We start from the raw sequence: 24,877 nt of genomic DNA on the forward strand, positions 1-24,877 counted from the left end.
GCAGATTGGATCACCAGCACATAAAACATCTGTAAAACATCTCCATTCCCTAACACCCCTGGATGATAAGAGCCAGCGATTTTTGACTGAAGGCAGTAATCTGCTATGTTAGGAGGTCAAAAGGTCTTTGTGATGTGAGCAAATGAAGCCTTCTCTGTTTACAAGGGAATGGGGAGTCTGGATTCTTACACCAATGCCCTGCCTGACCCTAATGGGTCTCGGTTTTCTAGCTGAGAAACTAGGGGATAGTGAATATTGCACATCAACTCTGTTGGGAGTGACTCTCCTAAGTGATACTAAACCTCATCTTAGTTTAAAATATTCGTTCTCAGTCTTGTGCATCTTTAAATTCCATGGGTATTGCTCTGTTTTGAGCAATTTAACACCAAAAAGTAATTTATAAGAAAGGTGGTCCCCAGCACAATCTTGTGTATGTATGTATTTTTGAGGTGGATGTAACCTTTCTGCAGTGTTACTAGGCTGCCATCTCGTGGGAAAAAGAAAAACTTGAAGCCAGAAGAAAGCCTTGTCCCTTTAACTTCTTGCAACAGCAGGTAGCAGCATTCCAGATACTGTCTTAGGCCTTTATTGCATGGGAGAGTTTTCTGTTTTCCTTCTGTGGTCATAATGGTTGAGCTATGTTGGTGTAACTCTGTCCAGCTCTTTCCTGGGAAGACCCATTACACAGGTACTTTCACTCCCAGAATCTCAAATCAACTCCTAGTTAACACCTTCTGTAACTGGGCTGAATTCTTTGTGGGGTTTACTGGCCTGTCTCGTTTGCTTTGGATTCCTAATTTAGGCTAGGGCAAGAAAAATTTGCTTTTGTAGTTGAGGTCTTTGAAAATAGGCTTTTATCTAAGCTCTTCATTGCTACTTTCTTGGGTAGTTACAATGCTGTACTCATCAACTGAGATCTTGTCCAAAGAGATGGTTTAAAGTTTATCCTACTTGTCAGAATTCCCACTCACATATGTGCCCTGTTCCCTTTTCCTCCTTCAGTGCCCCAGCACCCTCACAGAGTTCAGAATTTCATTGTGCTTTGCCAAACTGCAGATCTGTTTAATCCTTTCCAATTCTTAGCATGCTCATGGGCAGAAAAGCTGACAGAAACACAGGATGACGGGCAAAGGAGTGCTAGAGTTCATTCTGTTGCATCAAATTTGGGTTCATTAGTACTTGAAGGGGATTAGAAGCAGGTTGCTCTTCTGGATATTGCTTTTGGTAAAGGACTTTGACTCAGCTGAGGTAGTTCTGACACATAAACACGGTGAAAGGCTGGGAGCAGTCTGTGAGATCAGTGAGTGCGTGTGGAGGAGTGAAGCTGACAGGGAAATAATAGCAATTAATCTCCCCTCCTTTGTCAATTAATCCCAGTACAGTCATGCTGGGTAAACAGCTTATTACTTCATATTAGGATCACAGAACAACTTTGTGAAGCTTCCCATAATGTTTCTGTTCAAAATACATTTCTGTGGCAGCTTAGATCTGCCGTGAACTTGGGTTTAAACTGCCTCCGTTGATTAAAGTGAACTTGCTACTCTGATGAAGAATGCTTTCTTGGGGCAGCAGGGGGTTCTTTCTGTATTTTTTTTCTTTGGTCTGAGGAATTTGGGGAGTGTTGGGATAACAATGTGAGTCAGGAGAAATTCTTTCTTTGCAAATTAACTGCCTCAGTGCTGTCTCAGGCTACAGCAGTGCAGGGAGATGAGCCAGCTCTCTCTGAAATGTTGTTGTCGCAAAAGTGGTGCCTCATTCCTGAGAGAACTAACATAATAGGTCCTGAAGAGTCTGTTCAGTGTGTCAGTTTATGCTTTAGCAGAGGATGTACCCTGAGAGGATGTATGAAGTATGAATCAAAAGATTGCATGGGTACTAAATGAAGTGAGGAGGAGAATGACTCTTGCATGGTCTTGGAAATGATGACAACTGTGGTCAAGAGAAAAAGTGTATTAGGAAAAGTCTGTCTTTTAGGAAAAAAAACAAAACCAAAATGAATTTTTTATTCATAGGAATGGTTTCAGTCCACCATGTATGTACTAGGCAATAGTTTAGGCCAGGACATGAAAAAGACAGTTACCTCCATTTGGAATGGGAACTGATTTTTAACCTGCAAGAATGTAATCACTTAAGTGGAATTTGGCTCATTCATTCATTAAAAACTTTTAAATGGCTGAGTGCTCCCACTCATATTTCCACTCCTGCTAAAGTTGTCTTTAGAAAGGCAGTATCCTAAAACACAGTGCTGTGGCATTGGTCAGCCTGAATGAGAGGGGAAGAGCATTATCATTTCAATTGCAGGCATCCCTTGACAGTGGCACCTTGTGATCGTGGTAAAATTCTGAGCTTTTTTGCACATGGCTGAGGAATGCTTCTACTTTCATGAGAAATCAGAAGGTGATGTGATGGTAAATCTGGGAGGGATTGTGATTGTGAATGTGTCTCAATATAATTGGAGTGCTTATTGACCATTTTACTTTGCTCAGCCATAATGTCTTTGTCAATTGTCCTTAAAGAAGTAGGATACCTTCTGTGTAGCTAGCTATAAATGGTTACTCTGTAAGAGTGCTAGCCCAGATCAAATAGGCTTGAATTCCTGGGTCATGGGTCATGAAATAAATGGGAGATGCTTCTTCCTTCTAACCACCTTTGGATAGATTTAATTTTTTTGTGCAGGCATTTCTTGGTGTCGGATTTGTTTTAGAGATGTAGCCTCTACAGAAAGGGCAGCTAAAAGGTTAAGATAGTAAAGAGATTAGAGGACTGTTGCCCCTTCAACAGAATCCCTTTTGGTAAATATAGCTGAAGGGAGCTGGGGAACACTTCCTGAGTCAGCCCCCCTGCTTCCCTTCCGTTCCACATTGCATCTCCCTTCTGGATCATAGCTCCATGGTTAATCAGACCTTTTGACTTTCCTGTCATCTGATCAGAAGTGCTGCAAGAGCGTATGCTTCAGTCTAGATCCTGCTTGTGTCTAGGTGTCAGGTGAGTTTTTTGATCAAAAGTGTCCTCTGAGATTCTGATGCTTGTGACTGCACAATCTGTTTTGAACTAGCCCTTTGCATAGATTTTCTGACCATGGACAGCCTGAGATATGCCAGCTCACCATGGTTAAAGACTTTTGAGAAGATTATTAGTGGTGGAGCAACTCTGATGAATTAAATTTTACTTCCTTACTAACCAAAATGGGTGAAGCCCAGCTTAATGTCATCTTTAGAATCAGGCCAGGCAAGTACTTCGGCAGAGCAGTGTCCGAGAGAGACAGAAGAATTCTCCTGTCCGTAGGTATGGTGAGATGGCAGTCTTCTAATGGTGTCTACCAGGAGAGATGACTTCAAGATGTCAGATATTAGACTAGATTCAGTGTGTTGATTTTCACGTAAAATGCTTATCAGCAATGGTTATTATTTTCAGTAATAATGGATTTGCTTGCCAGGAGGCCACCGCTTGCAGTATGTGAACTGCCATCTACAGGCAGACCTTTCCTTTCCTTTCCTTTCCTTTCCTTTCCTTTCCTTTCCTTTCCTTAAGGGAAGGCTAGCTCTTGAGACTAGAATGGGTGTCTCTGAAGCCTGGAAAGAAATTCCTGAATTTCTGGGATTCATTTACCAACACAGTGAGGAAGTTGCCAATCTCTATCTAAAGAACATGTGTGAAATTTGGAAATTTCTATCCAAAGTTCACTGTCCATTTTGTGACATTTTTCTGCTAAGAACCCTCTGACATATTTAATGTTCTTTATCTTGAGCTCCTCCAGGAAGTTTTACAAATGATTAGGAACAAACTAATTCTCTGAATTTAAACCCCATGGCTGAATCTTGTAACTTGCATGATTGCCAGTGTGTAAGAATGAGGAATTAAAACCTCTAGAAAATGAATCATCTGATCCTTTTAATTTCTTTAGAATCCTCCAGTTCCAAAGAACCTAAACAGTTACTCCTCAGTTGTGCATAGTTTGAAACAGATGTTCAGTGATCCACTATTTTGGCTTGTAAGAGGTCTTATTTAACTATTTTATCTTGCATATATATATGTACTGTTTAGAATTGTCATGACTGTGTATTTCTCCATCCTCATTCTGTCTCTCTAAGAGCACCCTAGTCTGTATATATCCTTCAACTGATCCTGAGAAAAGCAGCAATCACAGTTTCTAATTAACCATATTTCATGTAATGAATTTGAAAAGATGTATTGACTAGTAGGGGATCAGAAACTGTGCTGACTTATGCTAGATGGATTTGGGTACAATGTATTTCCAATCAGCAGTATACAGATAGACTCTGTGTGTGTGTGTATAAATCAAAATATGGATCTTTTTAAAGGGATTTAATGTTCTCCAGTCTTCACAGTCGTTATACTTTATTGTTGCAGTAGGCGGCTGAATGGGCACAAGCTACCCATTTGTTTTCTCTTGAATAATAGCAGAAGGGTCATACTAGCTAATATAGGCAGTATTTAAAATCTGTGCTAGGATAGGTCTATGCATGCATAGGACCCAGATGTGACTATCTGAGAAGTTTTGACTCCAAACACTCACCATATCCTTCTCACTTAAAATATCTGTAAAATTGACTGGCATGTTTGGAGTGAGTGAAATGAAGAAAGTAAAATAGCTACAAGAGTTGTTGGAATGCTTTCTTTTAATATCTTAAAGTGATACTGCTAATGCAGATTCCAGACTCTGACATGTGGGAGTTTTTGTTTGCTTGGACCTGACATTGATACTAACAGAGACTCTAAGTTTGGGGAAAAGCTCCCAGATAACATTTCTTCACAGAAATAAGAACCTTCTCTGGGTTCCTTACAACATGAAAGTACAATTCTGCCTCCAGGAACTTTTCAATATGAAAGTAACTACATTTTAAAAACAAACAAACAAACAAAACAAAAACTCAAACAAATAAACAAAAACAAAAACAAAAAACAGAACCACAGAGAAAAAAATGAGATTGCAACAGCTAATTTTATAAGGTTGCTAATGAGGAAAGAGAGAGTTTTGATTCTGCAGTCCCATGTTTGAACTAGTACAGTCAGCATAATGCAGGGAATTTCCTTCCATTCAGAGAAACACATCATGGTAGTTAAAACTTGAGACTTTTCTTCATGAATATTGCAGAGTGGAAATGCTTGTGCTCACAAATGCACCGTATAGGTCACATGGAGGAAGGAAACTACATGAAGTGCCGGTCTCTGATTGAGTCAGTATTGAATGTACAGCAGGGCCCAGGTTGCACTCTGCATTTGGAACTCTCCGTATTTGTATGGTTTGGATATTACCCAGTGGTGGAAATGCAGCTTTTTTGGCTTAGCCTATAAAAAGAAAAATCAATTTTTTGGCCTTATTCATGGAATTTGGCAGATTCACCTGGGAGGCGGCAAGGGCAAGAGATTGTCTCTTGACTTTTTACTGTGGGAGCTAATGCTGTGGATACTGCAGGGTATTACTGTAATACACTGAGTGAGAATACACTGAGAGTACGCATTCTTCATGTCAGCACTGACAGAGGCCAGCTGGGGAGGTTTAGAGCAGGGCTGGATTAGATCTTCACTACGGCGCAGGTCTCTTCTATATTGGCTAGTTTCATCTCCAATCCCTGTTTGTCTGACTGGCATCAGGGAGCGCTTACACACATTCTGCTGTTTCGGTCCAGCCTTTTTTGTCATTCCTCCCCCCCCATTCACCCCCATTTTTTTTTCCCTTTATTGTCACAAATGTCCACAAGGAGTCGGCCATGAAATCTGTGCTGACTGGCGTGATCCTGAAGGGAATTTTTCTGCTAGCAGGTAATGAGATCTATACAGTAATTGCAATGTGTCCTGAATGTTTGCGTGCCTGCCCAGGGCAGGGAGCTGGTTGTGTGACTAGTGGTAGCTGGAGGCATGAGAATGAACAAGAATTGACTGGAAAGGAAGAATGTTTTTGTTTTGAAGAGACCTAAAGTTTTGTTTTGGAAACTTTAGGGCAAGGAATTTCCTTGTTGCTGCAAGATGAATGCAGAGCTATCAGCATGCTCTGTGCGCATCTTTGCTACAATTCTGCCTTGCTCTGTGTAGTAATCAAATCCAGGGCGTTCCAAGGCATGGGTCCTTGTTTTGTACTCAGGTGTACTGTGTAAACACACAGATGTCTCCCTGTTAGTTCTGTGGACCATTAGTTTTGCTTTTTACAGATGTTTTCGCAGTTTTCCTTTTTCCTTTAATGATTTAGAACTCCTTTATTGGGAAGTAGTTTTTGTTTTAACTCAGAGGACAAACCCTTTGCTGGGCTCTGCACTTCTCCGTCTCCTCCCCCACTGTCTCCTTGAGTAGTAGTGCATGGTGGGAGAGAGGTCAAAGCAGTGTGTTGCCATGGAAATGGCAGTAATTGTGCAAATATAATTGTGTCGGGGTCCGTTTGTTGTGGCTAATTCTCTCCCCCCTCTCTCCCTCCCCTCCTTTTTTTCTTTTGATACTAATAATACAAACCCTAATTAGGATGCACCAAGGAAAGGTCGCTAGGAATTCAGCTGTCTCACAGGAGAGGGCAAGCCGGTGCTGGCCAGGAAGCCCCACTGAACTCGCATGTTTCAAGATTGGGTCCATGAATAGATCTCATCCTTCAAATTTTTTTTGTATATGACAGCTAAATTAGAATATCTCCCTTTATGTGTGCTTATTCTTTTAACATATTATATATCTCTTGAAGTATATGATTCTTACACTGTATACAATGAATCTTTGCTTATTAATAGCAGTCAATAAATCATTACCTTCATTCAGGGAATGGCGAGCTATATGGATTTTAATATCACTTGCATCTATGAAACAAGACTGTTCTCACCACATCGGTAACACTTTAGAATGTAGTGAATAGATTTGTATTTGAAAATACTGCAGGCTGTTAAAGCTCAGCGATTTCTGAGTGTCTGTTTCTGACCCAGCCCCTGTGGGTTGTTAGCTTGGGACTGTTAGGTTAAACACTGCTAAATTAACTGGAATGTTTGAAAATACTGGTCTCCAGATAGCAGCCTTTTAAATAACACTTGACTGATTTTCAGATAACAAGTTCCACTGATTTGCATTTGTTAGTCTTTAACTAGATAAGAAACTCATTAAACATTTTAAAGTCTCCTAATGATGTAATGAATCAGATTGGCAACATTGCTTTTACTATTGATAGTTCAAATAATAGTAAACATTTGAGCTAAGAAATTTAGAAGGAACAGAGACGACTACGTAAGAGTAATTTGTTTGTCCTCCCCCCCTTTTATTTTTTTTAAATATACCTGAAAAGGGATGCTTAAGCTTCTCTTAGAGAAACAAATTAGTTTCAAACTTCTTCTTAATATCCACTTTCCAGTGTGTTTGCAAAGACACAACTATCCATGTTTTGGAGAAGATTGGAATAATGGATATCCAGGAAATGATCTGTACTTCTGGATACTGTAATGGCCTATGGCAAAAATCTTATTTTTTCTGAAGTAGGGAAAAGTTCCTTTATTTTACTGGCATCCCTTTCTTCATTTACACTCTGTCATTTGCAGCCAAAACCCCAAATTACAAACCCCTCTGCTGTACTGCAATCAGCATGTAGGAAGCAATATGCAACAGAAATCTTCTTCTGCGTTGTTTTGGTGTAACTGAAGAATTTGACAAACTGGAGATGTTCAAACACAGTTGACAAAAATCATTGGTGATAATGGAGGAGGAAAGAGGGCAAGACAGCTGGCTGATGAAGGGTATGGTCACTGTAAGGCATGTAAGGAGTTAGTGATGTAGCACCGGGTAACTGTTCAGCAAGGGGTGACATTGGCTTCCACGAGAAAATTGTTGTTAGCCAGATTTTTAGAACTCTTGCATAGTCTCCTCTGTTATCAGTTTGTTTAAAAAACTGCTCCAAATTCAAATCTGGCACTGCACTGGCTTCTAGGAGGGCAAGATTACATTAGGTGTTGCTTTAGAGGCCCTTTCCTTCTCCTGCTTTAGTCCTGTGAAGGCTGGCTGTTTGCTGGCAGAAACAATGACAGCGGCAAAGATGATGCTTGTGTTTTTGGTTCCTCTAGAAAGAGTTGCCCTCCTCTCTTTCTGCTGCTGAACATTTCCTTTGCCTGTTTGTAAGCTGCGAGGTTAGACAGTGTGTAAAGACCTGAAGTGTCAGCTTATTCTTTTCACCCATTTCAAATAAATAATCTGAGAAATCAAACCAGCTGCGTCCCATGGGAAAGCTTGGTGTTTAATTAGCCACCAGCCTGGGGTTGTGCACTCACCGTAGGGACTAATTTGCCACCTGGTGTGAAGCGCTCACCCCACAGGTGTCAGCTGGGAGGCTGGAAACAGCCTAGGCAGGTGTTCCTGCTGCTGCTGGATGGAGGGAGCACACTGGCCGGAGGAGACGCGGGCAGGCTAGGAATGATACGGGAAACGGGGCTCTCGACCCTGCCTCCCAGCCTTCTCAGAAATGCAAAAATTCATGGCATCTCTCCTTTTGTTATCCAAACCAATGCTATCTTCTCCTCATTGCCCTGGTAAATGTCAACAGCTCTGACCTGAAATGAGCAGCATCTCAAGGATTTGGGACTATACCAAACCTATCTTTCTGACGCCATTCAACAGCCTCTCTCCTTAAATCTGGCTGCACACTTGCCTCTTACAGTTTTGAGAGCCCTCCAATCCACTAATAACTTAGAAAACCCACTCCACACAGTTCTACTGCTCTACTGATTTTTCTTCATTCCAGTTGAAGTCTTCCTGTCTTCTCCCAGACTGGGATTCTCCAGGCCCAGAGATGTCCATTATACTCTATTTATTCAAAAAAATTTCCTTCAAGTGTGGCCATAGCTTTGTGCTGAAATCTTAATTCTATCCTTGCTGCTTCCTTTACAGGTAAGATCACACCCCAGGTTCTGTGTGCTGAGCAAGTTCGACATTAATAGCTGGAGAAAAAAGGCTGTGCTGAGGTAGTATTAGGAACTCTGAATCTGTCCATCAGCCGAGCTCTTCTTCAAGGCAGACATTATTGGCCAAATTCAGTGCTTTTCCACAGGAACTACACAGAGCAGTTTTCCCAGTTTATATCAGTAGAGAGCTATGTCCTAGAGGAATCCGAGGTAATGTTGCCTACAGAACAGCTCTAGCGTAGCTGTAAAGTGCAGAATTACCAGAGCCTTCCATTTCTTTCAGTGCTTCTCAGAGCTCCATATGTGTCCCTACACTGACACAAACCGACATTTTGGAGCTGGAAGCTGGTGTTGAGTCTTCGCCTATCTGCAGAGATAGCACTGGTAACAGCAACTAAACACTGGGTCTGAAAAGAGTAAAGCAACTTGGTTAGACAGCAGGGTACTAATATTTGTGCAAGACTGCCTGTGAGGCATTGCTGGGGCATGAGGGGGGACAAACCATCAATGCATATATTCAAGAAGCCTGTATCTTTGCTAAGTTTTTTTAATCACACATCAAGTCTAGCTCCAGTGCTCCTAATGCCCCATCTCCCCTCATCTCTTTCCCTCAGGCAACTCTCTAATCTCTCTGACATGCACATTCTGTCTAGTGGTTTTTCTTTACAAATGTCTTTTGTGTTTTGCTTCCCCTCCTTTGTGTGTGAATTCCTTCTTTTTCTTTCTGCTGTCCGTGTTGTGCTTGCTGGCTAGATTCCGTGTGTAATGCTATTAGATTGGGATAATCCATGCTTGGTTTATCTGTGTGACTGTCTCTGAAGATTAGTGAAAACCAATGTTACGGGCTAGATAAAGTGAACTGGTTCAGAAGGGCTCTTCTGTCAGTCTGGAGATGCTCAGGAAAATGACAGCAGATTTTCATTAACCAGATTTGAGAGTAATGTCTTGTAATTTACTTGAGCTCTGTTGGGATACATGTGCCTCGAGGAGACAGACGAACTGCAATGCAGTACTTTTTACCCAGTTCACTTCTGCAGGACTGGACAGAACTGAAATCAGCTTAGTGCAAGTACGGCAAGTGCCTGTGGAGCATGTTTTGTTTGTTGTTTGGTAATGAATTGAGTTTTGTGAGTGTTTTACAACTGGAGGGTTGTCTGGGGATTTGAATTTTCTTAACCGAGGCTTTCCAATAACTTCCCTGGCTAATGATCCGTTGTGATGCTATCTGCAACAACAGTGCCTGGAACATGCTCCAGTCAGATCTATAGACTTAATTTGAGTTTCAACGTACCAAATCTGTGCATGAAAGAAGCATAAAATCCTTGTCTGTGCTGTTTTGTCCCTTTAATATCCTCTGCATGTTGATTACCTGTGGTGTTTGAGATTGTGTGGGAGAGGACAGTAGAGTCTGTTGGATGATGTAGCTGACTGGCTGAAGCTCTATAAATAGCACCTTCTTTGCAACATCTGGGAGGACAGCACAAAAGTATGTTTTTCTTGCTCTTATGTTAGTGGTAGGCCACGCTGTAGTGAGCGCGGGGCTTCTTGCTGGCAACTCTTGTCTTTTGGTGGTTTCCTGAAGAGAATGGCTTAGAGAGCGGCAGTGCTGGGGAGGGCGGTCTGTGCCTAGCAGGCTTGCTCTGGGGAAGGGAGTCACAATCCCCTGCAGTGAGATCCCGTTTCTAAATCTCTTTCGCAGGTGTGGAATGTGCTGTTAACATCAATGAGTGTGAGGAGGGTCCCTGCAAGAATGGAGCTGTCTGTGAGGATGGCATTGCTGACTATACCTGCCACTGTGCCCCTAGCCAGGATGGCATTATATGGGGAGGGAAGAACTGCTCTGTCAAGCTGACTGGGTGCCAGACGCACGACTGCCAAAATGAGGCCTTGTGCATCCCAACCTACCAAGCTGAGAGCCACGGCCACCTGTGCCAGTGCCAGCCTGGTTTCTATGATGCCACATGCTCAACACCAACAACGTTTTCCTTTGCTTCCAGAGGGTATCTCCTCATTGAGCTGCCCGTGAACAATCAGAGCAGGAGGGATGTAGCAGGAGATCAGCTTGCCAGCGTGTCCCTCCGGTTCCGAACCACCTTGCCCAGCGCTATCCTTTTTTACCGAGGCCATGAAGCTGAATACTTGTTCCTGGAGCTCTTTGACGGCATTCTGCATGCAGGACTGAAGAGGGAGGATGTTGGGTACCTGCTGCTCCTGGAGGGGCTGAGAGTTGATGATGGCCAGTGGCATAAAGTTGAAGTTGTTCTGCACAGCACTGTGCAGCTAAAGCTCTGGCATGACTCTTGTGATGCAGGTGTCTGCCTGCAGAGCTCTCCTGTCCCACATGGCACTGCTTTGATCCCCCATGCCTTCCTGAACTTGTATATTGGAGGTGCTGAGGATCCAATGGCCAACAACACACAGAGCCAGCAAGGCTTTGTCGGCTGCCTGGAAGACTTCCAGGTAGATGCTGAAGCGGTGCTCCCGGTGGATCTGCCTGTGGGTGAGTCCTCCCCAGTGAAGCGGGGCTGTGACCGGACAGAGTGGTGCCTCTCCCAGCCCTGCTTTCATGGCGGGCTGTGTGTGGACCTTTGGGCAACCTTCAGGTGTGACTGTTCTAGGCCTTACGGAGGCCCAGCTTGCTCGTACGGTGAGTGCCACGTGATTTACATCTGCCAGCTCCTCTGTCAGTAGGTGCTTCAAAGATACTAGATAAGCATTGATGCTAGCTCTGGAAGCAGTGTTTTCTACTTGACCAGAGAGAAAACTAAAGCAAAACCCTCTGTAAATAAAATTCTCATTGATCCCTTTTCTGTCACTTGCTCCTGCAGGAATGATTGTCAGTTTTCTGGTGCAGATATTCCTTGTTGAGCCCGAGGCTCTGACTTCATCTTTGTATCAGATCTATGTGATTGCAGTAGGGCAGGGAAGTTGTTTTACTGTGAAAGGTTGATCTTGAGCTTCTGAGTTAAGGTTGAATAGGAATGTATTGCTTTATAGATAAAGTGTTAAAGGAAGCTCTTTGACAATTTTGAGTTAAAATCATATCTATTTGCATTTTTTTGTTCCTGCAAGGCTTGTATTAATATTTTTCCAGTTTTTTGTTTCACTCCTGAGCCCTAAACATGGGAAGCACAAAGTTGTTCTGCTGTTACCACCAAATTTACAAATTTTAAAAGCAACTTTGTAGCTTAAAAGTCCTTGAGTAAACCTGCTAGGTGGCAAGGACTCTGCTAGAACTGTTTTTCCCTCTTTGGCTACTTGGGTGCTTGAATTCATGCCCTCCAGAGAAAGGAGGGACACATTCACCTACTTCTTAATTTCACAGACCTGTGTGGGGAGAGGGCATAATTACCTTGATGCATGTTGAAAATTTTGGGAAGAAAGGTCTTGCCCCATTCATAAGGAGTTGCAGCTTAGAATATCCTTGTGCCAGCTGCTTTCCCCTTGTCATTGAGCTGATGTGCGTTTCTCTTCTCTTCCAGAGCGCCCAGCTGCAACATTTGGCCTGGAGAATTCCACCAGCTTTGCCTCTTTCACCCTTTCTGATAGCCTTGGTACAAACTTCAACATCTCCTTTTTCATTCGTAGTCGGAAACCTAACGGTTTGCTATTGCAAATCAGCAATGAAACTGACCCCTGCCTCACCATATACTTGAAGAATGGCAAGCTGAAGATAGAGATGTTATCTACAGATACTGTGACGTTTCCAGAAAACTTAATTGATGGGAAAAGACATTTGGTAGCTCTGTCTTTCCAAGGAGGAATTGTTGGTGCTCACCAGTCAGACACACATCTGGAGCTAGGACAGCTCGTAGCAAGACCACTTTTAGCTGGTTATGAAGTGTATATTGGTGGACGTCCTAACCCAGACAGCGCTGATATGTGGGGAGGCTATTTTAAAGGCTGTTTGCAAGACATCCAACTGAACAGCCACCAAATACAGTTCTTTCAGGTTGAGAACTACAGTCTGCCACAGGAACTCAATAGGACTCAAAATGGTAATCTTGTGAATGGTTGCATCTCTGATAACACCTGCAAGGTATGATGTCTCTCGTTTGTCTCTACCTGTAAGCAGTTATTTATTATAGTTATTATAGTGATTACAGAAAAGTTTGACTGTTGCTGATATCAGGAAGAATGAGAAGGTTTTTTTTAAGTATCGAAGGAGACATGGTCCCATATGCTGCTACATCACGCAATATACTACATAAAATTTAAGCACCAAGTTTTCTCTAGCTACCCTGTAGTTTTTGTACTTTGTAGAACTTGGGCAGTCTGGCTCTTGTGCTGCCCACCTCCATTTTGCTGAGCCGACACACACGGTCCAGACTCCACCTTCTAACCAGTAACCTTTCCAACTCCTCCCTTCATCCCGTTTCAGTTGCACAACAACCTCTTCCCCCAGGAATTTGTCACTTCAGCAACAACAGTTCAAGGACCTGTCTCCATGGTACCCTTAGATCAGAAGCTGTCTCTCCTTTATGCCACACATGAAGATGGGGAGGCCATACTTCCTAATTTTGCCCTTCTTGCTCATGGTGCTATAAAGTAGTCACGCCTCTGGTATTAGGTGTGTCCTAAAAAAAACTTTTGCACTTTGTTCTTTTCCAAATTGCTGGAGCTCTGCCTAGGGAGTTTCTGTTGATCAGCAGTGCACACAGGGAGAGGCACCCTTGTGCTTCCTTCACTGCTGTGGAGTCACTGTTTTAATTACCCTTCTTTCCTGATTCAAGCACTTCTCGTACTAATCCTTGTTGTCACATTTGCTTCTACCAAATTCTCTTAGATCCAAAGATGAATTACGCTGCTCCTAAATTCCGCTATTTTGTTTTTCAGTCTGAACCATGTCAGAATGGTGGCAGATGCATTGTCACTTGGAATGATTTCCATTGCAGCTGTCCAGCAAATTTCACTGGGAAATTTTGTGAAGAGAGAGTCTGGTGTGAAAGTGACCCATGTCCTGAAGCTACCACCTGTATAGATGTTCTAGCAGGATATGTGTGTAAGTACTGTTCCCCGTGTTGGTAAAATCCTTAACGTTCACTGTCTGTAAGCAGCATTCCTAGTTTGTACTGTTGCAATAAATATAAACACATGCTGCAAAAAGGAAGCTGAGAGTGATGCCCAGGTACACACTCTTGCAGGCAGCATGCACTTTATGGATTTACCACCAGGTTCTGATAGAGCAAAGATGGTACTCAAGGGTGTTTTATTCTGTTACTTCAACTTGTTCAGGGAGGAACCTGTCCACTTTTGTGGAGTGATTGCCTACCTTACTGTCATTGCAGCGCGAGGACCATCCTGCTCTCTGTTATGTTCAGCCATTTCTAGAGTCTCAGTTTATTTCACCAAGTAGGACCCAATTAAGTATTGCAAACATGTTTCAGTTTTCTCCTAAGACAGAACCATGGAGAATGAAGAAACTAGTTAGCTAATGATGCCCTGATGTGGAGGGAGTGTTCTCTAGTGGCTAGAAAGTGTCCTGGAACTCAGGATGTTGGGGTGTTCCCAGCTCTGCCACTGGCCGCCTCAGCAGCTTTGGATGTATCACTTCCCTGACTTACGTTTTTCTAGTTTTTCTAGCAGTAGAAGGGGAATAGTTGTATTTTTGTGTAGTGCTGTGAGGCTGATAAGTAAAAATTGCTACACAAGAGCTGGATATTATTATTAGAGGTAAAACTGTAAACAGGAAGAGCTTTAAGGATGCCGGCAACTAGGCCTGTAATCCTACTCACACTAAGCTTACATGATTCTTAAGGGAGAGAACCTGCCAGGAGTTTGCCATTGGTCTGTCTCAAGCATGATGCCAACTGTCTTTCAAATCCCCCATACTCTACCCCTTTATTTATAGGTCTGGCTAATGCAACATTTAATAGTTATGCTGCCATTGAATTTACCACCAATACATCAGTGACTAGGACTCTGAGCAGCCTCCACGTGGATTTCAGAACCAGGGATGAAGATGCTGTTTTGCTTCGGGCTGTGGAAGAAGTGGATTCCCTGCAGATAGCCATTAAGAACTCCTCCCTGCTTGTTGACATCAGGAGTGGGAATAGCATCGAAGGTGTCAGCTTCCTGAGTCAGAAGTCTGTCACGGACGGTGCCTGGCACACCATCTCTGTGTCTATGGAAGAGCCATCTGCGCTTTCTTCCAGATGGCTGGTTCGTTTGGATGGGTCTGTTAATACGACTCTGCAGGGAAATGCTGGGAACTTGGACTTCCTGAAGAACAATGCACTGATTGTTCTAGCTGAAAATTTCACTGGCTGCTTAGGACAGGTGAAGATCGGGGGGATCTACCTGCCGTTCGCTGCGCATTTCTCGTACCCCCAGCCAGAACAGTTCCAGCAGTCCAGCAGAAGGACCATCCAGCTGGGCTGCACTGGGGCTGATGTTTGCGCTTCTAGCCCTTGCCTCAATGCCGGCACCTGCGAGGACTTGTTCAATTCCTTCAGCTGTGCCTGCAGTGCTGGCTGGGGGGGGCTGCTGTGCGAGTCTAACATTGATGACTGCCAGTCAAGCCCATGTGTTCATGGGGACTGTGTCGATGCCGTAGCAGATTTTCAGTGTGAATGCTTCCGGGGATACATTGGGAAGAAGTGTGACATCAACGTCGATGACTGTGTGCGGCACCAGTGCCTGCATGGAGCTACCTGCGTTGATGGGGTTTATGGCTACTCCTGCAAGTGCCCTCCTCAGTATTCGGGACCTCGCTGCGAGTAAGTGCCTTGGTTGGTTTGATGCAGGGGTCAGAGGAGCCCCTAGATAAATTGGACTTTTACTTTGAGACACTTTGGGAAAATTTTTCATTGCAAGTATCTGGTAGGTAAAGCCCCTAAATTCTGCTGTGAATTGGAAGGTGTTGTCCAGGTCCAAATCCTCACTGAATGGTGCTCAGCCTCATACAGGATAAGGATCCTTCCTTTTTATGTGGGTTATCCCCATGAAACATTTCAGAGCTGTTTAAAGGGCAAGTACTGTAGCCTGTTGTCACTTCCCTCTTGCATTCCCTAAGAAATCCATCTTCAAGATTTGACTCCCCTCTGGCATATAAGAATATTGTATTAAAAGAAAACAGAACAAACAAAAAAAACCCCGCTGGCCTGCTTATGAAATGAAAGGAGCCTCCCAGCGCCCGGAGGATGGAGCAGGCCGTATTCTAAAGTTTCAGGTGCACTGAATGTCCTGGAGTGATAGAAATGGTCCCCGTGCGGATGGGTTGCTGGGCAGAAGAGGGACAATCTAATCTCTGAATGCTGTTTTTGATAAACCTTTGACGCTGGGTTTATAGAGATTACCTGTAGCAGGAGTTCCTAACTGCGGTTATTTTTGCTACTAGTGGTACAATGCCAACTTTCAAGCGACACTCTAGCAGGCTGAGCTTCAGTTATCTAATCTACCCAGGTTGAATTTCCTGTTGTTCTTGCTTCATTCTGGTGTAAACTGTTTATATTTTCACCAGCAAGAATAGGCAACTATGTGAGAAAAGTCCCAGAACTGGTACAGCTCCTGCATGTTCTCTGGGCCTGCTCAAAGTAATACTCTGATATTACGGATGATTTCTGAGACTATTCCCTTCTCTTCCCTTCTCCACTTGTGCCAAACTCCTTCCTAGAAATACCAGTGACTGTGCTTGTGACCCTCGCCAGCCCAGTCTCCACTGAGCCCGAGTACACTTTCACCTTCCCCACAAACTGATGGCTTTAAAGGCTGTCTCTTGCTTTTCCCAGATGGCCGTTCCCACCTGAGCAATGTGGTAAGAACTTCACCTGTCTGAATGGTGGCAAGTGCATCAGTGAGAGCTGGGGAGCCAACTGCACCTGCAAGCCGGGTTTCACTGGAAGGAAGTAAGTGCTGTTTTTCAGATGCCTGCAAAGGAGCCTTCCGATTCTTGCATCAGTGGGATAGCTGAGCAGGTTCAAATCATCCTCTTACATATCCTTTTGCCATTCAAACAACTGCTCCAAAACTGTAAACTAGCTGTTATTTTTAGAAGAGGCAGGCCTGATATGATCCTGCTGACAATACCAATTTTTGCAGCGTGAACTGCTTCCAAGTAGTTCTTGTGCCTCATGAGAATTCATTAACTGTGCTGGAGACCCATACTGGCTTCAATCATACAGAAGTGACAAAAGGAGGATTGGTATGAATGGGTAAAACTTTCATGTTGTTGGACCCTAGAGAAAGCACCTGAAAAAGATGCAACAGGAACTTTTCAAATAAATGAGGCTTTTGTAGACTGTATGATCTTGTGTTTTATGGCACAAGAACATATGTGAGAAATTACATTTAATTTAATACACTTTTCCTTTCCAGTTGTCAAATTAATATAAACGAGTGTGATCCAAACCCTTGCCAGAATGGAGGTACGTGTCAAGACTCTGAGAACAAATACGAGTGTTTGTGCAGTGCCAGCTACACGGGAGAGCGCTGCGACATTAACGTAAGCACTTCCCTTCGCTCGCGGAAGCTCCTGTCTATTCTTCCAACCTCTGCGTTGTGAGGAGCAGCAGAAGTAGGCTTAGCAGAGAGTATTAGTGAGACTGCCTGCGTGTTGCGCAGTCCCCTGCATGCATCTTGGCTAAAGCACACTGGTAAGCCCCGTTAGGAAATCAGCTGGTACCAAAGAAACCTGAAGTGGGAAATTATTTTTTCTTTGCAATGCTGTTGCATGTTAGTCTCCAGCATATAAGCAACTGCAGCAAATACTTTTCAGTATCTGCATGGGCTGCCATATGGTTTTCAGGGCTGTCTCTGCAACTTTCTTTAGATTTTATGACTCCTCGGACAGTAATCAAACTACTGCAGTTGGACCTGTAGAAAGGAGATATTACTTATATCACGCCCCCAGTTTCCTGGAGAATGGAATTTCAGCTGGCATTTTACCTTGGATGAGATAGTTACAAAGCACCTTCCCTCTCCAAAGATCCATCTGGGTAGAAATGGATGTGTTTGGAGAAGGGAAGTCAGATGAAGTCAAACTAAAAGCGATTCAAGTACAAGTAAAAAAGTAGCATCCTTTATCTGCTGAGTCTGCTTCTGGCCCGATGGGCCTGGTGGATGGGCAGTCTCAGCGATGCTTCTCCTTTTCTGTGTAAGCAAGGCATTGCTGTTTGAGGCTGAAATCCTTCCTGTGTGGAAGCTGTTAAATCGTACACTTGCTTTTTCTCTGTAAAGCTATTGCATGGACAGGTAGCTTGTCTGGTAACCTGGGAATGTACTAACCCGTATTGCATGGAAAAGGCTGTGTGCCGAGGTGGGGTTTGCTGCTGTTGCTGTTACTAAGGGTTCTGTAATGCATGTGCCACAAGGTCGCTCCTGACATTTCCGGTTTGCATGCATAGACTTCTTCAGGCATCTCTGTCTCCTCTGTCCCAGGACACTTCTTGTAGATTCCTCGTATTCATTTTCATCATCCCCATTACTTTTTGCAGAACCGTCTGTCTTTTCCCTCTTACAAGGCCAGTGCCTGTGGTGGGGGGCAGGGAGGAGGACTGTTGGCTGTTTGCTGGCAATGACAGTTGGAGCAGCGAAGGGCTGTTAGCTGCGATCTTTTGCTCCTTCTCCTCCCACCAACAGTAGCAACTAAAGAACGTGCGAGAGGCAGTAGGGTGGACTGCTAAAAACTCCTGTAGTGTTGGTACTGTGTGACTAATCTGCGTGCTGTGCAAAACTAGAACTAACCCCTAGCACATCGCTTGAGTTTTGGCAGGCTCAGAGAATCAACCTCAGTCATTTTAAAATGGCAGAAGGACTTCCAGGTACTCTGGGAATATTCCTTCTGTGCTGTATTGCTTTGTGACAGTGGCATAGACTGTATGGCATCCAAAAGCTGTAAATAATCAAGCTTGAATTCTTTCGTTTTTATCTGTAAGGTGGCAGATACTATTTTTAGCAGTAAGAAATACTTCTTATTTTTAGGCTTATTGTAATTTTAAAGCTTTCTTTAATGACACAAATTCCACAATTTTTAAAATTCTTTGTTGTTGTGTTCCATACCATCCTTAATTCCACCAGAATCTGAAGAATACTCATTGGCTACATCTCTCTCCTCAGTACTTGGGCCTTTTATTGTCTTCATCTCCCATCCATGTGCCAACCTTTTTAACATCCTCCCCTTCCTGCTGCAAGTTGTCTTCGAGTCTGTTCCATAGCATTTTTATATAGTGTGGACATTAAAGTATGTGCCTTTGTAATTTAGAAGTTCTGAGTTATGAATTCAATGGAACTAGTACTTGCTATTCACTATTTAAATTATTTAAAATCTTTTGCCCTAGGATTTCATAAAGTTCCTGCAAGGTATGTCAGTTCTTGGTTTTGTATCCTAGTCTTTCCTCTGGCTTTGAGATTTGTTAACTGTTAAGTCTGAAACTTACTGTACCTCCCTGTCCCAAGATCTTCAAGGAAGTGCTGACTCACAAGTCTGCATATAATCTTGTTGTGACGGATAGTTCAATAGCTAAATAAATTCTCTACCTTGCCATCAGAGGCATCGTTGAACTTTTTTAGTATCATTCCCCTGCTCAGGGAAATTTTCTGGGGTTACTGAAAATTCACATGACTCTTCATTAACGTTATAATTTTTTTTTTTTTTGCAACATCGGTTAGATTTTTCCTAGTGACACCTACGTATTTTAGTCTGATATTGGTAAGGAGGCCCCTTAAAAGATTCCCACCGTGGATGCCAAATATACTGGCATTTAAATCTTAAGGGGCAGTCCTGCTGTGAAAAACCATAAGCGAAGAGGAGAATGTGGAGTGTCTGATATTATTTGGACAGTTTCACGTCATCTAACAATGTCTGAAGTGTAGCTCAGACTCTTCACTACTGCTGTTCCAACTGTAATGAACAGCTGTGCATTATCTTCATTAGCAAGTGGTGTGCAAGGGACAGCTTGCTTTGTAGCCATTTTATAGCTCCAGGATTGGTCCCATAAATTGTCTGCATTTCGTTTTGCTGTCTCCATGCCGGCTAGCTGCCCAGCGCAGTAAATCCTCTCTTTTCTTCCTTGTGGTAATTCTGTCCATGTGCTCTGCATGAATTATTATAATGGTATTAACTGTTCCACCGGTAAATCTCTGTTTATAACTCTGCCCTGTTGAGATCAGCTTCGCCACAGCTGCCAGTTAAAGAGTGTCATTGATGGGTGTCACTAGTTTTGAATTGGAAAGAAAAATTCAGAACGTATTACTGTGTTGTATTAAAAATAGTCCATTTTAAAAAATAAGTTTGAACATGTTTTGCTGAGAGATTAAAGAATGAACATGAGCGTTCTCTGTGCAGGTGCCCTCGAGCCCTATACTTGTTCCTTGCTTATCCTTTTCCATTCACGTACAGATCTTCTGCTTTTTCTTTTTGCTTTTTAAAAAAAAAATTCCCTCTAATCTGACCATTTTGGGTTCTTCGACTTAAGTTATTGTAACCACTGGAGTTTCATTGTTTCTCCATTAATTTCTTTTACAGAAAGGGACTCCAGGTGCTCTCTTCCCCTCCCCACTAATTGAAGTAGCTGTCCCTGTAGCCTGTGGCTCTTTACTGCTGCTCAGTATTGGTCTCATATTCATGATTCTCACTGCAAGGAAGAGGCGCCAATCAGAGGGAACCTACAGCCCGAGTCAGCAAGAAGTGGCAGGAGCTCGCTTGGAGATGGACAGTGTCCTAAAAGTGCCACCTGAAGAGCGGTTAATATAGGCACTACCATGACAAGGAGATGCACCCGCAAGGTCTGCTTTGACCTTGATCTCTTTCCAGCACTTGCAGCAGCAGATCCACCCTATCTCAGTTTCCTTAAGGCATGGTAATGAAGACATGGACTTAGAAGCACAAGGCAGACCGTATATGCAATAGCTGTTCCAGCTGGTCTCAGCTGATTGAGTCAATTGCACACCACTGGCTCAAAGTGAGCCGCTTTACTCCCTTCTTTCCTGCCCCACGGACTGCCCCGTACCTTCACCTCAGCAGGAGCTGTTGAGGTGCACCTGCTTTGAAGTTGCTCTGGCTCCATTCCACCTTTCAGGCAGCAATGGCATAGTTAAATCTGCTTTAAAAGGCAGGGTTAAATTAGGCACTAATTTACAGATTAAGATCTATATATACTTTTAAGGAGCGTTGTATAGAGGGTATTTATGATTGGTTTGTATATACTGTTCTGTTTTTGTCAGCAACTGTGAAAAGCACTCAGAGCTTTTTCACTCAGGTGTATGAGGTTTTCACAAGTCGTCAGTCTTCAACAGCAACAGCAGCTGTGAACTCCTGCCCTGTGACAGCCACAGTGTTACAGGGAATTGTCAGGAATTACTGAAATCATTGTACAAATCGGTGTTGTATCTGTTAGACATTCCCATGGGTACCGCACAGGAAAGGTGCAGTCAGAACGTTGTGGGTTTGTGGGCCAGCGCAGTACCTGTTGCCAAATGCTGAACTTAGGGCTTGCATGGGAGGGGAAGAGGGGAGCAGAAGGGTCACCAGCCTGCTTCTGTATTCCCTGGCCCCTTGTGTGACACGGAGGGGACAGTGAAAGGGAGGGAGCTCCTGTCCAGCACTGCTGTCAGCACAGTGCAGCTTGCAGAGAGGTGCTGGGGACTGGGATGACGGGTGTGAAATGCAGCACTGTCCACGTGGAAGCTCTGAGTAACACCCTGTTCTACCGCAGCAGCCAGTGTGGGCGCATCTTAGCAACTCCTCCGTTGTGGGAGCAGTCGGGGCTGCAGGGGCTGCCCTTCTCCTTGCAGTTGTTGCAGCCACGGCGATTGTGATGAAGAGGAGGAGAGCAACTCAGGGAACATACAGCCCAAGCCGTCAAGAAAAAGATGGGGCTCGAGTGGAAATGTGGAACGTAATCAAGATGCCACCGACTGAGAGGCTGATATAAGAACCGGGGTCACACAACAGGTGCCGTGTCATCCTTTAACAGTCATGGAACTGCTGCAGCGTCTCCGTCTTAGGTCTTGAGGTGTGTTTTTGTAGGAGAGGTCTGTACTGCTTTAAGCTACTTCATAGGCTACAGGCAACTGCCTGCTGTTACTTGGCAGTAAGATTCAACCGCTTGAACAAGCTTGGTTATTGCAGCTCATCCCATAACAGATTTGTACAAAATTGGTCTGCCAGCAAGAGCAGTGAAGTCTGGGAGGAAAAAAAAAATTCTGGAGGGGCCAGCGGAGGAGAGGAAGCAAGCAGGGGCTGTGGCACACAGAACCGCTAGCAGAACGCAACACCCGTGTCACCAGCAAGAGAGATGGCCGGGCCACCTGTGCACTGCGCAGCCTTACCGCTTCTGCCTCTCCCTCAGTCACGCAAGGGCGCACAGCCCTAGTAACTGTCACTGCTATGCAGTCAACATAAACGGCAGCACGCAAATAAGTGAGGCAGGTCTAATTAATGGGAATTAAACCCCTGTATTAAGAAATAATGTGAATAATGTGGTTGTTTCAAAAACCATGTGCCTGTGCCTCCTCTGCAGAGCTAAGACGGTGATTGACTGATGGGAGACATTTCCTAGAGCTGCTGCTGTCCTTCCATAACTAGGCCGGGATTAGCATTACATTACCAGAAAATAAGTACCACTCTGCTACATTAGACACTTCTAAATCTTTTCCTGAGACTAGACTAAACCATAGGGCTATTTTAAGTGCCTTTCTGAGACTGAGTTACCAGTTACAGTATTAACTTTCTTGAGAGGAGGATGTTTACATGTAGAAAAACTGATCACTTTCTTTGATCAGACTTTGGAACAAGGTTGATGTTAGCAGGCTGGATGTTTTTTCCATCTGTTCGTAGCCGTGGTGTCTGCCATCCGCACAGAGCGGGCTCTCTCAAGGCCAGGAGTTGGCCCTAAGCAGCGTGACCACAGAACGGACCTTGGTAAGAGATTTCATGTTTGAGCATCAAGCGATACTTGCTTGTGTGAGGAGGGTCTCTATTTCAAGACCTGCACCTCTCGGGACAGACAGACTTGGGCTTGTCAGTACGGAAGAGTGGAATTTAGTTAACTAGTATAGTGATCTTTAACATGAAACCAGGGCTTTTGTTGTAGTGAGACACAGCATTCATTTTCCACATTGCCCTAAAAAGGATATTTATTTTTGTGGCTTTACTTCTCCTTTGTTACTGTTCTAGCTCTTGAGTGTGCTATTTCTTCTTTAGCATAACGTGGCAGAGCCTGTGGAAAGAAATGTAGCAAAGCAGGCCAGATAAGGTCTAAAATCATTAGCATTTCAGGATAATTACTACAACTATCAATGAGAAATATTTTAGAAAACAGTATCTGCTTTTTGATCTCCAAAATACTATTAATAAGCAGGGTGTGAATCTGCCCACCATAGCTAATTGCCACTGGAAGAAAACACTATTCTGTTTTGCTCTTGGATTTTTTTTTTACTGTAGCTGTAAATTTTTCTGTAATTCTAAGCAAAGGGAAGAGTACAAAACTACTGATCAGGTCTGTCCGCTTAAGAACAGGTCTTCTGCACGCATGCAACTGCTGATACAAGACGAAGAATGAAAATTTTGGAAAATAGAAAAAACCAAACCATTGGGAGACAAGACAGTTAATATTTTGTATGTTAAGATCACTTTCCCTCTAATGCTGAGGAAAAGTTGAAAGAGCAGTGGTGATCCCACCCTGGCTGTGGTTTGGAGAGGAGTTGGATAAAGAAAGAAATGACCTAACTTCAGTTTGGTGAGCTTGCTAGCGCTTTTATTTATCTGTTAGTAATAACACTGCTGTTACTTCTAATATGAATGATTTGCGCTGTGTATTTTCCAGAGGCTATTTAGGAAGGTCTAAAACACTTTCAGAATAGAGACAGTTACGCTGCCCCGCCACCTTGCTGCAGTGGAACTAGTTAAACTGCACACCTCAGGAAAAAGGTGAGCGTAGTTTTGCCCAGCACATTTGTGCAACAGGAGATAAACAAACGAAGCAGGCAGCGCTCTTCTGGGAGAGCAGGTCTGAAGGGGCAGGCCCCACAAGCTGAGCTGGCTACTGTGTCTCTGGAAAAACAAAAAGTCACCCTTGGTCTGAGTCTGTCCCCGTCTTAAGGGCGGGGTTATCTCCTGGTGAGGGTGGACTCACAGACCCCAGGGAGGCATCCGTGGGCTGGTCCAGAAGCCTGGGGCAGAGCACCCCGCGTCCTGTCAGAGCCCTGATGTGTAGCCTTTACTTCAGTGCAAAGGCAGGTGTGTTTTTCTTCAGCCCATCACGATTTGTAACAAACCTACAGCAAGCTTAGGATATGCTTTGGGTTTCTGAAAACTCAGACCTGATTAACCTCCAGGTCATTACTTTTCAGTTCCACTCCATTTTTTGTGTTTAAATTGTAGAAGAATGAAGGCAGCAACAGGATCTAAATGAACCAATATTATTCCAGCCTGTATTACTTTGAGAAGAAAAACAGAATTATGTTACAAGAACTGACTATTACTAAGCTACTGAAATATCCTGAAAGGCAACAAGAAGCTACAAACCCCACAACAGTAAGGACCTCTAAAACCCAGCAAATTGCAAGCAGTGAGTCTGTCTGCATCCCCTGCTGTTCCTGGGTAGTCAGCAGGAAGGCTCCTGCTCAGTCGCTTTACAGGATTAGCAGAGCAGATGTTTTTACTTCAAGCACCCAAAGCCAGTACTAGCAAAAGTGTTAAAATACTTTGTCAGTGTCTTGTGCATTTCTGCAAAATAATTTATGAAAGGCTTTTTTTCAATAATGAACTTAACTGTCTTTTGATATTTAATTTTTTGAATATATTTTTTCACAAAACTGGATTTGCTGTAGTTAACGATCATGATCTTGATTTCTTTTGTAACTGTAAATTTTATAATTTGTAAAAAATTAGAATGTCCTTCAAAAGAAATTTACAATAAAATTTGGTTAAAAATAGACCTGGTTACCTTGTGATTTTTTTTTTTCCCTGAAGAGTAACTTGATGTCTAGATGGCCGATTTTGGTCTGTAACACACAGTTTGCATAGCTGCAAATCTCAATGCCTCTTTTACAGTTAAAAT

At 43.4% G+C, this 24,877-nt stretch overlaps 1 protein-coding gene across 1 annotated transcript in view; it reads left to right on the forward strand.

Moving 5' to 3' along the window:
• CRB2 (crumbs cell polarity complex component 2) overlaps positions 1-24,759 on the forward strand; it is a 75,429-nt gene extending 50,670 nt beyond the window's left edge. Inside the window, exons 12-18 of the mRNA XM_075170825.1 lie at positions 10,576-11,523; positions 12,359-12,915; positions 13,713-13,878; positions 14,728-15,595; positions 16,607-16,723; positions 17,193-17,319; positions 20,341-24,759. Of these exons, the coding sequence (XP_075026926.1) occupies positions 10,576-11,523; positions 12,359-12,915; positions 13,713-13,878; positions 14,728-15,595; positions 16,607-16,723; positions 17,193-17,319; positions 20,341-20,568 (3,011 nt within the window). The 3' untranslated portion in view covers positions 20,569-24,759. The remainder of the gene's footprint in view (positions 1-10,575; positions 11,524-12,358; positions 12,916-13,712; positions 13,879-14,727; positions 15,596-16,606; positions 16,724-17,192; positions 17,320-20,340) is intronic.
• The last annotated feature ends 118 nt before the right edge of the window (positions 24,760-24,877 follow it).

This window comes from Calonectris borealis, chromosome 21 (genome assembly GCF_964195595.1).
Source record: "Calonectris borealis chromosome 21, bCalBor7.hap1.2, whole genome shotgun sequence".
NCBI classification, from domain to species: domain Eukaryota; kingdom Metazoa; phylum Chordata; class Aves; order Procellariiformes; family Procellariidae; genus Calonectris; species Calonectris borealis.